Source organism: Diceros bicornis, chromosome 7, assembly GCF_020826845.1.
Source record: "Diceros bicornis minor isolate mBicDic1 chromosome 7, mDicBic1.mat.cur, whole genome shotgun sequence".
NCBI lineage: Eukaryota > Metazoa > Chordata > Mammalia > Perissodactyla > Rhinocerotidae > Diceros > Diceros bicornis.
In genome coordinates, this window is record NC_080746.1 from 73220529 (window position 1) to 73239210 (window position 18682).

Below are 18682 nucleotides of genomic sequence, written 5' to 3' on the forward strand. Positions count from 1 at the left end.
GAAGAATTGAGGAAGAAGAGACTTGGAATTTTGAAACCAAAGTCACCCATTAGAGGAGTCCTCTGACCCACAGTCACAGGCCCACAGTAGTACCCCTGCTGTGCCCAGTCACAGCTGGGAGTAGCTCGGGGGAAGTATGGCCTCAGCAAGAACACAGTGGTGGATCAGAGGGGCAGCAGCTGGGGCTCTCAGTCAACTCTTGGCCCTGCAGCAGGAGCTGTGGCTACCACAAGGCAGAGCATGGTAGATGCTAATGGAAGCCAGGATGAAGAACTGCTCTACAGTTTGGTGAGAGCTCCTAATGAGGCTGCATATTCTCCTTGTCTTGAGACTTCCATCTCCGCTGGCTCAGGTGAAGTCCTGCCGACACTGAAGGAGATGGATTCTCTGACCTTGGAAAACAGGAAGTCGGATTCACAGGGGTTAAGGTCTAACTCCACCACTTACCACACGTGTGACCTCGGTCAGATTTCTATGTCTCAGTTTCCTCAACTGTGAATTGAGAGTTGGACAAGACTTCTGAGGACCCTTCCAACTCTGACGTATTGTGATATTTAGGGCTTTGGCGATTTCAGTGGAGCCTCTGATCTCATATCTTTCCAAATTTATCCTTGTGAAAAGGATGCTTAAAACTTTTCATTGTCAGAGAGCTGATTCACTGAGACATATCTGAGGCATAGTTACGATATATATACGTATAGACATTACCAAGAAATTATTCTCAGACATAAATAGACTAATATTAGCAGATGATTGCAAAAGACATTGGATTTGAATTGGTTAATTTAATGCTAATTGCTTCAAGCACAAACACTAATCAGGAATATCAGGTAATTATCATTTAGGTACAAGACCCCAATATATGAAATCTGCATTTTCATGGGAGCGTTAATGTCACTTATGTAACTGCTTACGGTAACGATGGGGAAGGATTCTAAGAAGTACGTTCATTACAGAGATGTGTATGACAAATCTTCGTTATTAATTTTACCCTTTGTTAAATATCTTACAAGAGGCATCTATCAAATCTTAGGGAATAATTTTTATATTTAAAGTAGCTTGATTAGATATGCACTTAATCTTAGACTGCCATATGTAGAGGATTAGCATATTGTGTGTATGAAGAATTCTATGAGTTTGAATAAAGAAGAAAAAAGGGAGAGCCATTTACCTTGAGCCTCAAACCCCCTTAATTTGAATCATTTTACAAATAGGGAAACTGAGGCCTAGGAATTTTATTTCAATTGCCCAAGATCACAAAGTAATAACTGCTAACAACTGTATTTTGCTTCCATGTGCCAGGTACATTTAGAAGTTCTTTATGTATATTGGCAACCTCAAGAGATGGATACAACCACTGTAAGAGATAGACACTGTTATTTCCACCACTGGAAATGATGGATGAGGAAACTGAGGCACAGAAGGGCTAAGTTACTTGCTCTAGGACACACAGACGGAAGTGGCAGAGCTGGGATTTGAACCCAGGCAGTTTGGCTCTGGAGTCCATGCCTTTAACCATAAACACACTTCCTCATCAACACAGCGTGTTAAAAGAGGCAAGCTGGGACTAGAACTCAGATATCCTCATTTCTTTTTAAGTGCCTTTTCCATAACACCACAGTTAATTAAAAACAAATCCATTTAATATTTTAAAATAAACACAGCAACCGAAATTGCAAAAATGGCTGCTCAGAGCACCCATCTCTGGAGATCTTACTTTCTTGCCTGAAGCCCCCAAAGGCAACTTTCCCCAGTCTCTGTCTCCACACCTCTTAGGAGAAACTCAAGAAACTAGCATTACTGAGCAGATGGGAATCATTTATAATCAATGAATCACATGCTTCAAAGAAAATGGCTGATTATGGAGTGGTTTCACGATACGTGAAAAGCTTTTTCTTAGAAGTAAGCTAAACTCTTCTAGAAATAATCTTCACATCTTATTGATTGAAACATTTTCCATTTACTTTTCTTCCTGGGCCTCCCTGGGTCCTATATTTGGTTATTCCCAGCCTTCTTACCACCAACCTTAGATCCCTCAGTCTTGATCAGTGTGGCATCAGAGTTACCCACTCTTTGACAGGATGCCCAGTGTTGCTATTTACTATTTTAGCCTGGTCAGACACCCCAGGCAAATGTGCCCCAAGCAGTAAGCTACTACTGTAGAGTAGAGTGCTTCTCTTGACTCAAGCCCTGAACCCATTACCCAAGTGGAGTTCACCATTGGCTAACAGCCATCCAAAATGAGGTAATGTCGTTGGTCAGAGCTGTAGCAACTCATTGGTTTTCAACTTAATGGTTTGTTTATTTAACTAATGATTTCTGTTCTCATTAGGAGCCAGTAGCACAACAAAATGGTACTTGCTGAGACCACCAATGTTGAGAGCTGATTTTCTGATCGACTGGAACAGGGCACATTTGTCATCCAAATCCCAGGGGTTTGAAATTATCCCATATTTCTGAAATGGAACTCAGACCTCATGCTGACTCATGTCTTTCCCAAATCTAGAACCTCATCACCCCATAGTGGGATAGTGGATGAGGCAGGATTATAAATTTTAGGGGGCTCTTAGGAGTGTAGAGCGATTGGTATTCCATTAAGGAAGTTAAGCAGAGGGTAGATGGGGGTGAGTAACCATCAGCTTTACTCTGTTTTGCTAGGCACTGGTGAGAAAAATTGATGCCTCGGACAATATTTACACCATGGAATCCACTACAGGGAACCTGTTCAGCCTGACCCAGGAGGGAGCTCCCTTGTGCCGCATCATAGCCAAGGTGAGTTTCATGGTTAGAAGCTAAAATGACAGGCCTGGGGAGAGTGTGAGGAAACTAGTTTGCTGGGAACAGCTGGCCCAGGAAGTCTGTCCTGGCTCTAGCGTTTGCTTGCTGTGTGATATTGGAAGAGTCACCTTCCATCTCTGGGCCTTGGTGTCTCCATCTTTAATGGTGGCTGGCCCCTCTGATTTCATTCCCCACTTGATGTCTCAGTGCCCTCAGATCCTCTATCATCTTTCTTTATGACAGATATCTGTTATAAATATCAACCCTCCTTCCTCATCTCCACATATCCCACCAAACCCAAACTGAACATATCCTCCAATTCAAGTTCTTGGCTGGACCCCAAAAATGCCTGTAGCCAACTCCAATACTCCATAAAGGGAAGGCAAAATTGAAAAGGCCAGTAGTTTTCATCAATTACAATGGGAGTTGTAATTCATTAGCTTCATGGTCAATGTGCCCCTGCATTTGAGGTACAAACATTTAGGGCAAATTAGGCAAGTGGTAGTCCTAGGACCCTACTAGAGTCTGTTTCATTTTTACTTTTTTACTTGAGAAATGACATCATCATTGGGGATAGAACTGGTGATCTAACTGGAAGCAAAGCTATGTCCTTCAATAGACTTAAGATCCAGTTGCAGGAAGTCGCTGCAGCTTGGTGGATCCCAGTCCTGACTCTGCATCACAATTCCTCAGGAAGTTTTTGGAAAACATGGATACTTTTGCCCCACCCAAGATTTACTGAAGTCCTGGGATAAGATCTGGGAATCTACACTTCAACGAGCTTGAAAGGTGGTTCTGAGGCATGACTAGCCTCTCAGAATCACTGATCTAAGCCCCTAGAGAGCAGGGTAAATACTTGTTAACTCTGGTCAGGGAAGCAGTCTGACGTTTGTGTGTTGCTGTTCACCATGCTTAATGCCTTATATACATTATTTCTTTTAGATCACAAAACCATCCTATGGAGTAGGTACCATGTTGTTCCCTTCTATAGCTAAAGAAGTGGTTTAAGGGACTTGCTCAGGGTCACACAATTCATAAAGAGTGGAGTCATATTTAGAACTCAAGTCTCTTTGATTCAGAGTTCGTGGTCCTAAAGCCCACAGTGGTGACTTCTGGTTCAGTCCTTGGCCCTTCAGGTTCTTAGGCCAAAGTGTGACTCAGAACTTCTCAACCCTGTATGCACCTTAGAATCATTAGGGAGCTTTAAAAATGTTCTGATTCAGATTTAATTGGTCTAGAGTGGGGCCCGGGGTGGATATTTTAGCATTCTGAGTGATTCTAATGCACTTCTTGGGTTGGGGACCACTACTCGCTTTGAGAATGATTTAGGTGCAATTTATCTTGGAGAGTTTGTGGTGTTGTTGGGGCAAAGGAGACAGAGAGGGTAGCATCAAGTCTGTTCTCTCCAAGGATTCTGCGACTCAATTGTTCAGCTTGGTCAAGAGTGTTGACTCTGCAGAGGTCTGTCTTGGTGCTAGGGGGGAGGGGGCAGAGAACTGCTCCAACCTGGGGCTGAAACTGACTTAAAATCAGTTGAATGATTAACTTCAAACAGAAATTAGCTTATTTTCTTTTGGAAGGATGACTATTTTCCCTTTTCAAAATGAGCTGCGAATACTGGCTGGGTTTGGGCTCCAGGAGTGGACCTGAGGTGTGGAAGGGGCAAGGACCTCTTCTGAATGGCAACATGGGGCCTGAAGTGGTTTTCTCTTTTGAAAAAACAGGCTTCAAAAGTTCCCCGGGAAGGAAACTTTGCCGATGCACTTGTTCTATTCCAGGGCACAGGCACTCCAAGCTCTGTCTCCAGGGCTGTAGATGGCTCCTACCACCTGCCTACATTTGTGCTCCACTTTCGGAAAAGCAGAGAGGGGTCTAATCCAAAGATGGTGTTAGTCTCCTCTGGGATCCAGGACTTACATCTGGTTAAATATTGATCCCAAACGTTTCCGGTGGTAGGAAACAGGGGGAAAGGCCTGGGCTGGTACCCACCCCTCAGCTACTCAACTCTCCTCCACCCCAACACCAGCCTGGGCTCTCAAGAAGTATGATCAGCAGTTGTTTAAAGATTTGGATGGTCCTTTGAGTGTGAACATGGGCTATACCCCATCAGGCTGCCCAAGGGAATACACGTGTCTCATTGAATATTAACAACGACAACAAGAATGACTATTTACTGGTTACTTTCAATGTACCAGGCCCGGTGCTGGGCCCTATCTATGGTCATCATATCTTATCTACATGCACTCCTCTGAGATGGGTATCAGTGACCCCATTTACAGAAAAGGATACCAGGACTCACAATGGTTGAACACCTTGAGCAGTTAACACTTGAAACCACATTTGTCCAGCTCTGGAGTCAATACTCTTTCCATTTCACCAGCTCAATTGGCAAAGAAACTTAGAGTACTTTCCAGGCAAAGCCCAACAATTCTGCCTCCCTCTTCATCAGGATTTCCTCTTTCTCTGCTCCTGGTGCACCACACAACGGTCGGCTTGCCCACTCCAGTCACGAGGCTGGTGAAGGCTGGTGCTGAGAGGCACTGGCAGGAGTGGAGAAGAAACTGGAGAATCTGAGATGTCTAAAGCTAAAAGTGGTCAACTTTGATGATGGTAGAGGTAGTTGTGGTGTAGTAGTAGTAGAAATGAAAAATAAACATCTGTATAGCACTTACTATATGCCAGATAATATTCTAAGGGCTTTCTATATAATAACCATAATAACCTCATAACAATCCTCTGTGGTAGATAGTATTTATTCTCACGTACAGGTGGAGGAGCTGAGACAGTGAGAAGGTCACACAGCTAGTAAGTGACTGAGCTGGAATTTGAACCTGACTGTTGGGCAGCAAAGGCTGTGCTCTTGGCTCCTATTCTGAGCTGCCTCTCAGCAGCACTTCCTCCTCCTGCTTTCCTCCTCTTTCTCACCGTCTTCCTCCCTCCGCCCTCCTCCCCTCTTCCACAGTCTTTATTATTTACTGCATCCTTTCTATATGTCAAGCACTGGGCTAAGTTTTCCGTTCATTATCTCATCTGATCCTCCTAATAATCTTATGGTGTGTTATGTTTATAATTCCCATTTTTAAGGTGAAGAAACAGCAGCCCAGAGAGCAGGTCACACACATTCACTGCAGAGCTGGGATTTTAGCCAGATCTGCTGACTCTGAATCTTAATCTCAGCCTCTCATGTCTCTGGTCCTTGGGAGAGAGTGGACAGAAGGTTGAAGCACAGAGAGAAGATTCAGTGATGACTCTCTTCTTTCCAGCCTGGAAAATGGCGAAACTAGTTTCTCTAGCAGAATCACTGTGTTCAGATTTCCAGTCCTGACAGTGATGCAGGGGCTGGGAGTCCCTGGTACGCCCTGCACAGCATCCGCACCATTGATGCTCAGGAAATGTGCCCAGCATGGTGACAGATACGGGGCAGTTCCTCCCAGTGGTCTTCCCCACCCACCTATTTGGGGCCCAGAGTGGTCTGTCTTTGGGTCCTCCATCCATCTGAGCTGTCTCCGGGAGACAGTTGGGCTTCCTGTCTGAGTCTGTCCTCTTAGCTTCTTGGGTTCCTCTGAAGGCCAAGGAATAAACCCAGTTCTCCCTATGACGGTGGTGGTAAACCCCATCCCTTCTTGAGTGCACTGCACAGAAAATTCCCCTGTGCTTTGTTGGAATTGCCTCCACCCCAGCTCTCCTTTTATTATTCCCCCACTAGCCTACACACCCCACAAGTGGCCTCCTCCAGCTTTATGATGAGTTCTCCCAAGTCTGTCTGAATAATGCACACTGCTATACAGCTGGGCTCTGAGCCCAGACCTTTCTATAAAATTAAACAAGCTCTGGCCAACAGTATGATTCTCCTAGCTCGGGCGATTCTCGGCTCTGCTCTAAGATGAGTGCTGCTCTTGGGTCCTTGATGGAGGCTTCAGGGTGGTCCATGCCGATAAGCCATCTCACTTCCTCTGCGGCTCCTTCCTCCTCTCCCTCCCACATATTCCAGCCCTCAGGACACCTTTCTTGAGAGTATGAGACACTCCTCTAACCAGGAAGCCTTCCTCAACCTGACCCTCAGCCTGCTGTCCGGAGCTGGGTGTAGGCCCTTCACACATTCACTCAATTGCTCCCTCAACAACTTGGTCATGTAGCTGTCAGGACCCCATTTTTAACCAAATTTAACCAGCAGTAGAGCCAGGATTTGAACCAGAATCCCCTCATTCTGGGTTCAGGATGTCTCCCCTTCCTCTCCCAGCAGCTAAAAATGCTAAGAAGGCTGTTTTTCACAGGATTAGGAAAGGATCTATTGAGAATCCAATGCAAATACATGCAGAGGCTTAAATATAGTTATGCTGGTTCAGTGCCTCCTGAGCCAAAAGAGGGCTCCACGTTGATCCTGGCTCTCAGCCTGCGGTCTGTGGCATCATTCGTTCATTGTCTGCTCCAGACGTAAATATCTATCCATCACTTATTTATCATATCTATCATTTATTTATCATATCTATCATTTATCTATCATCTATTACTCTGCTTATATAAATAATATTTATAAGGTATATATGATTAAATATAAACACACACATGTATAAATATACATACGTATATAAGCATATATATGTGTATATATATATGTATCTAAACATTTACATCTGGACGGAGGTAATTAACGATTATCAGGATTGGCTGAGAAGAGCTTGGGACTCCTTTTTCTTTTTTCCCACTTTAAAGAGTAACTTGATTTTACTCCATTGACTCTCTGAGTAAGGTGTTTATGTGGAACCCTCATCAGATGTCTGAGGAGCTGTGGGAAACTAAGAAAGCAGGGATAAAGGATTGGGGGAGCAAGATCAGAGGGGGTCTTGTCCTGTGCCAGCACATATTTTTATTGGAGTAATGATGTGCATTTAAAACCAGAGTGCGTCTCTTTTTTTGTGCGTGAGGAAGATTAGCCCTGAGCTAATGTCTGTTGTCGATCCTCCTCTTTTTGCTGAGGAAGATTGGCCCGGGGCTAACATCCTGGCCATCTTCTTCTACTTTATATGGGACACCGCCACAGCATGGCTTGATAAGCGGTGCGTCGGTCCGTGCCTGGGATCCAAACCTGCGAACCCCGGGTCTCCGAAGCAGAGTGCATGAACTTAACCACTACACCACTGGGCCAGCCCCAAGAGTGCTTTTCTTTGACCCTTCTACAAACTCCCTCAGATTATGTTAGGGATTCCTGCTCTGTGCTCCTTCAACCTGGCACCCCCCCCCCAACCATTTCACTGCCCTTCTATGCGGATTTGTACCTGCTTTTAAAATTGTCTGCCTTCCTGCCAGACCACGAGTTCAGTGTGGATGAGGACCGAGAAGTGCTGCTCAGTGCCCAGCAGTGTCTGGCGTCTAATAAAACATTAGTATTTTTTGACTGTGTGAATGAACTTACTAGCCCTAAGGTGTACCCCCTTCCCACCGAATGAACAACCTAAAAGGAAGCAGGAATATAAAAGTTAAGGACCACTCTCAGCTGATTATAAAATGTCAGCAATTATCCACTCCCCCAGAGGTGGACACTTCCATCTTGGTCTCTGCAGTGAAAAGCAGCTATACTCTTCTGATGAAAAGGGCCCTGCGCCTGTTTGTGGGTGAGGGGAAGGGAAGATGTGGGATGACTTGTTTCCGTGCGTCTGTGCTGGGCCGCGGTGGTCATCACTTCCTCTTCCAGCTGCTCATTCACTATCCTTTGAATCATTGCCGCAGCGTCCTCAGAACATGGAACAGCGCCTGGTGCTTCGTGGGCGCTCAGTATATGTGTTGTTGAACGAGTTCTCAAAAATCTGACAGGGGATGGTATTTTGCTGAACTCATTTCTTCTTCCTGTAACAGAGAGCAATGGGCTTAGTTAGAAGCAGGAGTAGGGAGGTTAAAGGGGAGTGCCCCTCAGGACTAAGGTCAGATCACCTGCTCGCACTTTCTTCACTGCTGCCACCCAGGGCACCTTCCAGCCCTCAGGGAAGGGAGAGGAGGAAGCAGGCAAAGCCAGGTGGGGGTATCCAGCTTCTCCTGCTCTGCACGCCCGCAGCAGCGTTGCCACCGGTTTGCCAGAGACGTGACGAGTCATCTTTGTGCTCTGTTGGCTGTCTCACTCTGCTTTGAGAGCTAAGGTGGCCTCAGTGATTGTTATAGAATAAATATGACCAGTTAGGATGAGTGCCCAGATTCTTCCAGGAAGTCCTCCCAGACTTCTCCTGGGAAGTCTCTTCAATTTAAAAGGGTTTCCATGAACAGCTCTCACAAAAGGAAAAGTACACACTCACCCTCGAGAGTTGGGCTGATTGGTCCTGAAGGGTTTTTTTTTTTTTTTTTTTTGATACACTGGAGTGAAAGAGTGAAAACAAGGAGGATGTGGATTTGGGGTGAATTATTTCACCCATCTAGACCAGTTTTTTTCCATCACAAAATGGGAATAAGTTGTAGTATTGATATGAATAAAACTCCTTTTTTGTGTGCCTGCCATGGGGGTTGGGAGGCTCTGAGAAGTAATGGGTAGTTGCTGGCACGGCGAGAACCAGCACTGGCCATCTAGGCTTCAGTTCCCTTCACCTGCCTCAGACATGTTTCTAGGCCTTTCAGATGCCTCCAGGCTTGCTCCGTGGCAGGCTCCTGCGAGGGAGTTGCCAGGTGTCTGGGAGCGGTGTTGGATGGCCTGGCCTTAGCAAATATGCCTGCCCCGGCCCCTGGCACGCCAGCCCCAGCAGCATTTGGGTAGTCCCACCTCCAGTTTGGACTATCAAGGGTGACATTATTTCTGGAGCTAGCATTTCACTGCAGCATGCATGTGAGCATGGGAGTGTGTGTGTAGGGACTGTAGGGGAGCAAAAAATCTGTATTTTCTACTACCTTCCTGCGTTCTCTAGCTGGTGCCCTGTAAACTGGGCTGACAAAAGACAGATTAACAAGAGAAAAACTGATAAGTTTACTAGCACGTGCACTGCACTTACACACAGGAGCACTCAGGGATGAGTAACTCAAAGGACTGGTTAGAACTTGGGCTTATATAGCATCTTAGCAAAGGAACCACATATTTTTACAGAAGTAACAAGACAAAGGAAAAGAAGCTTGAGTCTCTAGGGGTAGAAAATTGTGGGAAGGCAAATATATGGGAAACTAATAGTAGATAAAGTCTGGTTAGCAAAGTTTGTTATGTAGATGCCTCTGGTGCTGTCTCTAGGCTGATGAGGGTTTAAAGTTGTCTCCAGTGATTAACTTTTGTCTTTTCTAGTAGAGAAGGGAGGGGAGACATCTTTGTAAAGTTACATCATGCTTTTAGGCAAATTTTAGGTGGAGGAAGTCTTTTCTTGTATCTGCTCCTTCTCAGCTGCCTTCAGTTCAAAATACTCTTTACGTCAAAGTGGCGTACCTTGACGTGGTGTATATTGGAGTGGCATATTCTATCGCCCTACAGACCCAAAAGCATGCCTGCTGAGTGAGGGATGTCAATTACTCTTGAGTCAGGCCCAGGAAAGGTCACACAGTGAGGTCCTGTGACACTTTCTTTTTCTTGGCAGGAGGGTGGGGTGGTGGCGCTCTTCAAGGTCTGCCGGCAGGACAGCTTCCGGTGCTTGTACCCCCAGGCTCTGCGCACGCTGGCCTCCATCTGCTGCGTGGAAGAGGGTGTCCACCAGCTGGAGAAGGTAAGAGTGCAGCCGGCTGGCTGGGTGGGGCCTGAGGTCTCTGAGCCAGGTGGATGGTGGTGGGGACAGACCTCCTGGTGGCCATCTGCACCTCTTCATGGAGCAAGTCCCCTGGGTCCCTCCTTTTCCCAGGCATCATTCAGATGGGGCTGCTGGGATCTTGACTGTGAGAGTTGATGAAGACGTGAAGGAGACAGGGACTGAGGAGTTCGGCCAGGAAAGGCAGGGTCCAAAGGGGTGCTCGACACCTCCTGGGTGGCGTGGCCAACAGAGTCCAGTGGGTGGGAAACAGCAGGAGGCAGGCAAGTCAGGTGGAGAGTGGTGTCGAGGTTCAGGGTGGTGGTGCTTTACTCATGGCAGGACCCCAGCAGAAGGAAGAGGATCCAGCTCCTCAGGGGACAGAATGGGCAAGAGCAGGGTGGGCTTTGGATGCCTGGGCAAGCAGGGGGGCTCCACTGGGACTAGAGGGATTGGGTAAGGGAAACTGAAGCCTAAGTCCAAGTGTGTGCTGGGTCAACATGGCACAGGGTGGGCACAGAGGGAAGGTGGTGATCTGACAGGTCCAGGGGCCTCAGTTCCAGGCCAACCTAGCACAACCTAACTAGTTCCAGCCCCCGCCCCCCACTCGCCCCGGGTTGTAGGGCTGCGGCTGCTCCTCTGCCTGGACCTGAGTGGGTCTGAGCCTGTAGATGGGCCCTCAGGGACTCTAGCCAGGAGGGGTGGGGAGGCTAGGGCTGACATTTGGGGATTGCTCAACCAAGTTTCAAGGAAAGATCCTGAAACTTTTTACAGAAGAAAGGTAGAAAGGCCTGGAATGTGCTGGTGACAACTGTGGTGCTTGCAGGATTGGGGGAAGGTAACTGGAGTCTGTTCCTGTGACTGGTCTAAATGGGGATGGGGCAAGCAAACTGCTCCCTTTCCTCTGCATCCGTGTCCCCAGCCACCCAGATAACCCACGCCCTACACCCAGCTTCTTGACTTTGGTCTGGACGACTGACTCCAGATGGTCATCTTACTTTCTGCTCTCCCTCTTTACAAATCTATTGAGAGGCAGGGTCACAGGATCACGGGCTCAGAGATGCTCTTAGCTGAGGAGGGAGAGTGGATGGGGAATCTGCTCATTTTATAGATGAGAAGGCTGTGGCTCAGAATGGGGAAGTAATTTACCTGAGGTCACACAGCAAGGTGGTGGAGGAGCTAGTGCCAGCCCTCAGGGCAGAGAGCCCCCTCCTACAGGGTCAGAAGCCTTTGTATGTGTGTGCTTGCTTAGCTGGCAAAATGGAGGAGGGGGCGCTGGCGAGATTTCATGAAGCAAATGCTTTGAGCACCTCCAGCTCCCTGTGCTGAATAATCCTCTCTTTTCCCATAAAATCTTCTTCCTTGGACAGAGGACAAATGGCCAGATGGGATTTGTTTCCCATCTTCTTTCATGCTGGTTGGTGGGAAAAATGGGAGGAGAAAATAGCAGGGACCGGAATCCCCAATCCTCCAAGAGCAGTGCATTTCTTGGCTGTTGAGAGTTTGCAGAGCAGCAGGAAATTTTCAATCCAGGGAAGAAAAACAGCAGGCTTTTTTGTTTAGAGCTGAAAACCTGTGCTGCTGGGAAGGCGAGAGGCATTTTTCCTTCCACCTTCCTGATGCTACTCCAAAGCCAGAAGGCGAGAATGTGTCTTTCCCAGGCAGGGTGGGCTGCCTGCCCTGCCAGCAAGAGGACCAGGGAAGCGCTCAGCGTCTGAGGGCTTACTAAGCGCCCAGTGCTGAGCTAGCCCCTTCCACACGTCCCTTCCTTAACCCCCAGAACCTTGTGAGCTGAGCACTATTCATATCTCTTTCCTAAAGACAGGCAAACTGAGGCTCAGCCACTTTAAATGACTTGCCTAAAATCACAGAGTAGGTTTTGGACCCAGGATTTTGACCCCATCTGTCTGAGTCTAACGCCCAGTCAACCTCACTGCCTCGCTGGTTTCATAGATACTCTCAGAGCCCCAAAAAAGTCCCCGCAGCTAAACCCCGACCACCATGCTGCTCCTGGCCAGTGTCCTAATCCCCCACTCCCAACCGGCACAGGAGAAGGTGGCCTATATGGGCATTCCCCTCCTCCAGGTCAGATACTTTCCAGACACAGACTCTCCTGAAACACCCGCTCTGTGCCAGACGCTGAGCAGGAGGGAGAAGGGAAGAGCCCCCGGGGGGTCAGAAACAGCAACTTCATTGTACAGCAGCTGTGGAGCTTGCAAAGTGGCCCCACATGCATTTTAATTTCACTGGATGCTTGCACGCTCGAGGCCTCGAGCGTGCAAGCTTCCCCTTGTACAGATGAAGAAACCAAGGCCTAGAGAGGTGAAATGACTTGTTGCACAGAATCACACAGCCTGTAATTCACTCATTCAGCAAATGTTTATTGACTCTCTGCTGTTTGCCCCGCACTGTTTTAGGGGCTGGGAGTACAGCAGTGAACAGAACAGACAACCCCTGTCCTCACGGAGCTTGCCTTCTAGAGCAGGGGGGATGTCAGCCTGTTGCCTGTTTTGGTACATATGGCCCACAGCTAAGAATGTTTTTTTCATTTTTAAATGGTTGAAAAAAAATAAGAGGAAGAATAACATTTTGTGTCACATTAAAATTATGTGAAATTCAAATTGCTGATCCATAAAGTTTTATTGGAACGCTGCCGTTCTCATTGCTTAGGTATTGTTGTCTATGTCTGCTTTTGTGCTACAATAGCAGAATTGATAGTTGCAAGAGACCATACAGCCCACAAAGTAAAAAATATTTACCGTTTGGCCCTCTGCAGAAAATATTCATCGACCCTGTTCTATCAGGTAATAGGACATCATGACAATGACAAAAAGGACAATCACTGCCACATATCGAATACTTGCTTTGGGCAAGCACTCTGCTAAGCCCCTCCTTTCATTGTGTCATTTCATCGTTAATCCATTGGTGCTGTTATTATCCTCATTGTTTATAGAAGGAAAGGAGACTCAGCGAAATGAAGCAACTTGCTCAAGAGCACACAGCTAATAAATGGCCTCCCAGTAAATTCATACCAGCTCTGCTGAGCCAGAGCCAGCCTGGGCTGTGAACCATTATGCGAACCCAGGACTCAAATCCGATTTGTGAGGCCAGCGTCCACACTCTTTTCCTCCCCATCATGCTGCTTCCAAAGTTGTGAGAAGTTCTAGAGACGCCCAGGAAGGGCTTGGCCCACACCTGTCACCCTCTGTGATCGGGCTACTGAGCACGGGCCTCGGAGGCTCCAGTGAGATGGGCTGTTGTCAGTGTTCAGGGTGGAAGGTGGAGAAGTCCAGGGACAGGCCAGACCATGGAAGCCGCAACGTGAAGCCGTGACAGGCAGGATGAAGGCGCGGTGGGGAAGCATGGTGCCCAGGGGCTCTCGCTGGCCACCCACTCACCAGGCACAGGTCGTGCCCTAATTGGATAATGTCAGAGTCCCAGCCTTCCCCTAATTTACTGGCCTGGCCTCCTCGCTGAGGCTCGCTTAATTAATTGGCAGTGGGAAATGTGCTGGATTTGGTGAAATTCGTCTCTGTCGTGTGGCTCCCCTCACTCCCCTCCTTGAGGAGATTCATTAAATCACGCACAAGACCCAGGCGGCGGAGCTGTGGGTCTAGTCGGGTCACCAGACACCCCCATCCGTCCCCGCCGTACTGCGTGGTGCCGAGCTCTGTTCGCTTTGGCGAGTTTGTGGTCGTAGATTCAGTCAAGGGTTCATTCGTTCACTCACAGGTAGTCACTTCATCCCCTGCTTTTTCGCTTCTCTGTCATCCAGTCCGTCAGTTACTTGAACTCACTCATTCACTTGCTCACTCACTCACTCAGTCCATCGCCGTCTAATCACAGCCCTACTTCATCCTTCCATCGCACGTTGGTTGTGAAGCAGCCTGGTGCAATGGGGAAACCACGGCCTCTAGCAGTCAGGTCCCCTGGGTTGGAACCCAGACTTCTCCACCTATGAACTTGGATGTGTTTCCCTTGGGAAGATACTTAACTTCAGAGGTGTGGCTTCTTCATCTGTCAGATGGGCATGATGAAATCTGCCTCCCAGGACTGTCAGAGAGGAACAGATGTACAGTCACATGGTGCCTGGCACACATCAGTCACCGAAGAAATGGTAGCCATATGATTGCTGCAGGTGCAAGGCTCATCCCTGGGGCTTGGAAATCAACGGCCTCAGGAAGATTACCGTCTGGTGGGGAAGGGAGGCAGGCATGCCAGCAGGAGGGACCAGCATGGTCGCAGATGCTGCCCCGTGCACGGTGTGGAGAAGCTAGGTGGGGCTGGAGCTTGAGTCCTCACAACCTTTCCATTTTACAGATAAGGACAATGAGACTCAGAGGCTGTGTTCCCTCAGCTTGGATCCAAACCCAAGTCTGGCTGGTTCCAAAGCTCATGCTCTTTATGCGGTGCTGCCTTGGGAAGAGCTGGCCCTTCTGGTGTGGGAACTGCGAGAATGGCTCTGGGAGCCAGGCTCTGGCTGTTGGTCTGGGCAGAGGGCAGACATGGACACTCCCCGAGCAGGGCCGGAGACGTCAAAAGACAGCAAAGTCCTCCCCAGAGGTATCGGAAGGGTCTGTCAAGGCTCCATTCTTTCTTTCCAGAGGTCTCGTTCTTCCTGGCTGTGGCCACCCCGTCACTGTGCTGCCCCTGCGTCAGCAAGTTTCAGGAAGTCTGTCCTACCCTCCCTGTGTCCTCGGCAGACAATCACCCCTCATGCCCCAGTCCCTGTGCTGGGCTCTGGCAAAGAGAGACAAGCAGCTGTGTTCCCCGGCTCCCCGGATGGCCGATGAGGGAGAGGCCCAGCAGTACAGACAGTGGAAGGGCTGTCCCACAGCGATCAGAGGCACAGGCTGGCGGCACCACCTCTGCCTGGGGTGCTGGTGAAGGCAGCGCCAAGGAGACAGTGAGGCTGGACCCAGAGGGCCAAGGAGGAGCTCCCAGGCAGGCCAGGGGAGAGTGGCCTCAGCAGAGGCAGAGGGACTCCGCAGCTGGCCAGTCGGTGGTGGGCTATGAGTCTTTTAGGAGCTCCGTGTTCAGTGAATTTAGGGATCCCAGAAGGGGAGGTGGTGTCCTCTGGACCCCACCTTGGAAAAGACTAGAGGAAGAAAATGAGGACTCAGGAGGGAGTGAGGGCCCCAGAGCACACAGCCGATGACAGCAGATGCACCCAGCTTAGCCTGGGTGCCCAGGTGACCAGGCCTGCCTGCACTGGTCAGGGAAGCCTTCCTGGAGGACTAGAGCTGGGAAGGTGGTCAGGCTTCTCCAAGGGGGAGGACTGCAGGGTTGGAGGAGGCTGACAGGGGGCCAGGGAGCAAGTCACTTCTCTCTGAATCTTGGTTTCCTCTTTATAAAATGGGGACGACACCTCCTTCGTGGGGCAGCCATGATGACGCAGTGCAACAGTGTGGGTGGGGCTCGCAGCCTGGAGCCTGTGTGGAGGAAGCACTCGGGCTGTGTCTGCTTCCCTTCCCTCCTCCTTGCCCATCTGTCTCCACCTTTTCAGGCTGATCTGGGGAAAGCCCTGCATACCCCAAAAAGGCTGACTCCTGGGGATTTTGCAATAGTCCTGGCAGAGTTCTGGGTGTTCCAAGTGGCTAAAGGGATGGTCAGGGCACTGTTGGTGCAGAGGCTGGGGTTGGACAGGGCCAGGAGCCAGGATGGGGTTCGAGGGGGCTGAGGACTAGAGCTGGACTAGGGACTGTGGCCCAGGTGAGGGGCTGGGGATCTGAGGGGCAGGAACTTACAGATCTAGGGCCATGAGGGGTGGGGGTGGGGTTCAAAGCCCATTGCTCAGACAACCTCCAAGACAGTTCTAGTAATCGCCTCTTCCAGTCTTGAGACCAGAAACAATCTCGCTTTCAAAAGAGCTTCCTTTTATTACCACCCCCACCTTGTTTTATATTTTCCAATAAGGAGTTCACTCTGTGCTGGAGCCAAAGGGAGAGTTTAATGAAAATCGATGGAGAAATTAAAAAAGAGCAGTGGGGAGGGGAGGAGGGCTCAATTTCAAGTCCAAGAAGAAAATCATCAGTGGCGCGGGATGGGAAACTGCTGCCCGTCTCCGTGCAGCTCCCTCACCCCCACCCCCGTTTCCTGGGGCAATTTTTTGGGATTGAGATGCCCTGACATCTGAAGGGTGGGCTGGGGACAGGGAGGCCTGGACTGAAACCCCAGAGACCCTGAGTAGGAGGGAGTGGGGTGCAGGGGGGCAGTTGGGGGGGGTTGCTGCTGTAGCTGCTGTTTTACAGAAATTTCTCTCCACCTCTTGCTGCCTGTAGGGTTGCAGAAGGTTAGAAATAGGTAATATTTGCAAAAAACAGTTAACCAGTTTTTCTTATCCTTTTGCTTATTTGATTCTCACAATCATTTTGCAAGGAAGGCAGGGAGAGATGGTCACGCCCATTTTACAGAAGGGAAGTTGAGGCTAGAAGGCATAGAGACACTGGGAGAGGCAGAACCTGGGCTGAGAACCCCATTCTTTTGCTCTCAGCCATAGGTTCAGTTTGCTACAATCCCCTCCCCACCCCACCCCGTTCGCTGAAAGAGGCAGTGTAGCATGCAGACGCCAGGGTGAGGTGGCTACTTTATCTTGATTGAGTCAGTTCTCATATGTGAGGCTGGGTGGGGAGAGAGGGACCGTGGATGCCACACAAGAAATCTTTGCTTAATTTGACTTGCAGCCCGTTCTTTATGTAGGAGTAGCTCCTAGAGAGAGGGGAGAGAGAGAATGCCTCTGACTGGAGATTCTAGATGGCTCCCCACTCCTCTTTGGGGCTCAACCCACCTAGGCTTATCAGCTAGGCCTTCAACTGCCAGAAATGTGGGCTAGGACTGTGCAGAGAACCCCAGGGTGCCAGGTCAGCTGTCTGTGCTGTGCACTGCCACTGTCATCCTGCCCAGCCCTGCAAGGGAGCTGTCTAGAGGGAGTATGGCTCATTCCCTTCCCCACTGCCAAGTCTCCCAACCTCATCCATCCACCTTGAGGGTAGAGGTTGGGGGGTTGGGGGACTTGAAGAGGCCAGGGTGTGAAGAGGCAGAACAAAATTAGGCACACTGCCCCGCCTTCCCCCCTCTCCCCGCGAGGACTGGCGCTGAGATTATGGGCCAGTATTGCCCAGGCTGAAGGAAGGCCTAGCTGGCTGCAGGGCTGCACACCACGCGCAAAGTCCAGCCTGAGTTTGGAGCAGGCATTTGGCCAGGGGGCAGCCTGAGTGCTCAGGGCATCCGCGCCTGGAAGCTGCGCACGGCAGGGCCTCGCCGGGTCCCCATGCGCTGTGCAACAGCGGCCCCTGGTGGACCAGAGCGGCAGTGGCAGCCCTGCCACGCTGCCTGGGGCCGTCTTCTCCCGGAGCTGGAGAGGCTGGTGGGCTCTGGGCCCACAACCAGTGGTCAGAGCCAGTGTGTCCTGTGTGTTGCATGTATGTGTGTGTGTGCATAGCGGGTGGGGGCTTGCAGATTCAAGGCAACAGGGGCTTCTTCTTACTGAACCGGCCTCCTCCATGAGGAAGATGTGGATACATCTAACATGTCTCCAGCTTCCAAGCTTCCCCAGCGAGTGTGTCCTGTGTCTTCCTGGAGCAGAACGCTTCCTAAGCTCCCAGTTCTCACTGGACAAAATCCAGACCCCTCAACCTGGCAGTGAAGGTGCCCTCCGAGCATGCTGCCTCCAGCGCATTGCCCCTTTGGTACACAGGTCTGGGGTCCATGCCTAGCTTCACCGCTCACTTACTGTGTGTTCCTTTCTCCACTCCAAGCCCTGGTCTCCTCAGGTGTAGAGTGCAGGGGCACGTCCACATTCCCACTGTTAGCAGCAGGGCCGAGGCCGGGATGCAGGCCTGACTTCACTCCCACACAGCCTTGCAGGGCTCTGGGAGCAGTTTCAGGCCCTGTGTGGGGTGGCAGCAGAGGAGTGAAGATACTGTCCCTCAACAAGGACAGAATGACTACAAATCTTCATCTGGGATTTGCCCTGAGCCCCCTTTTGTATCATCTAGCCCTGGTATCTTGTTCCAGCTCCCCCCTCCCTCTCACTCCTATGTCCCTGAGCCCAAGTTCTTGGGACCCCAAACAGAACTTGTCCCCAGGTTGGGGGTTATTGGAGAGAACCTGGGGCCAGCCCTTCCTTTGCCACTGGTTAGCTGAGGAGCCACAGGAAGTTTCCTACTTCCTATGAGCCTCGGTTTTCCCATTAGGCGGAGGGAGGCGTCTATTCTGCTGGTCTC

The 18682-nt window shown here is 49.7% G+C and overlaps 1 protein-coding gene across 1 annotated transcript in view; it reads left to right on the forward strand.

Annotated features, from left to right (window-relative positions):
* Positions 1 to 18682, forward strand: part of INSC (INSC spindle orientation adaptor protein) — a 126973-nt gene that overhangs the window by 73563 nt on the left and 34728 nt on the right. The window contains exons 6-7 of the mRNA XM_058544693.1: positions 2659 to 2772; positions 10314 to 10439. Coding sequence (XP_058400676.1) covers positions 2659 to 2772; positions 10314 to 10439 — 240 coding nt within the window. The remainder of the gene's footprint in view (positions 1 to 2658; positions 2773 to 10313; positions 10440 to 18682) is intronic.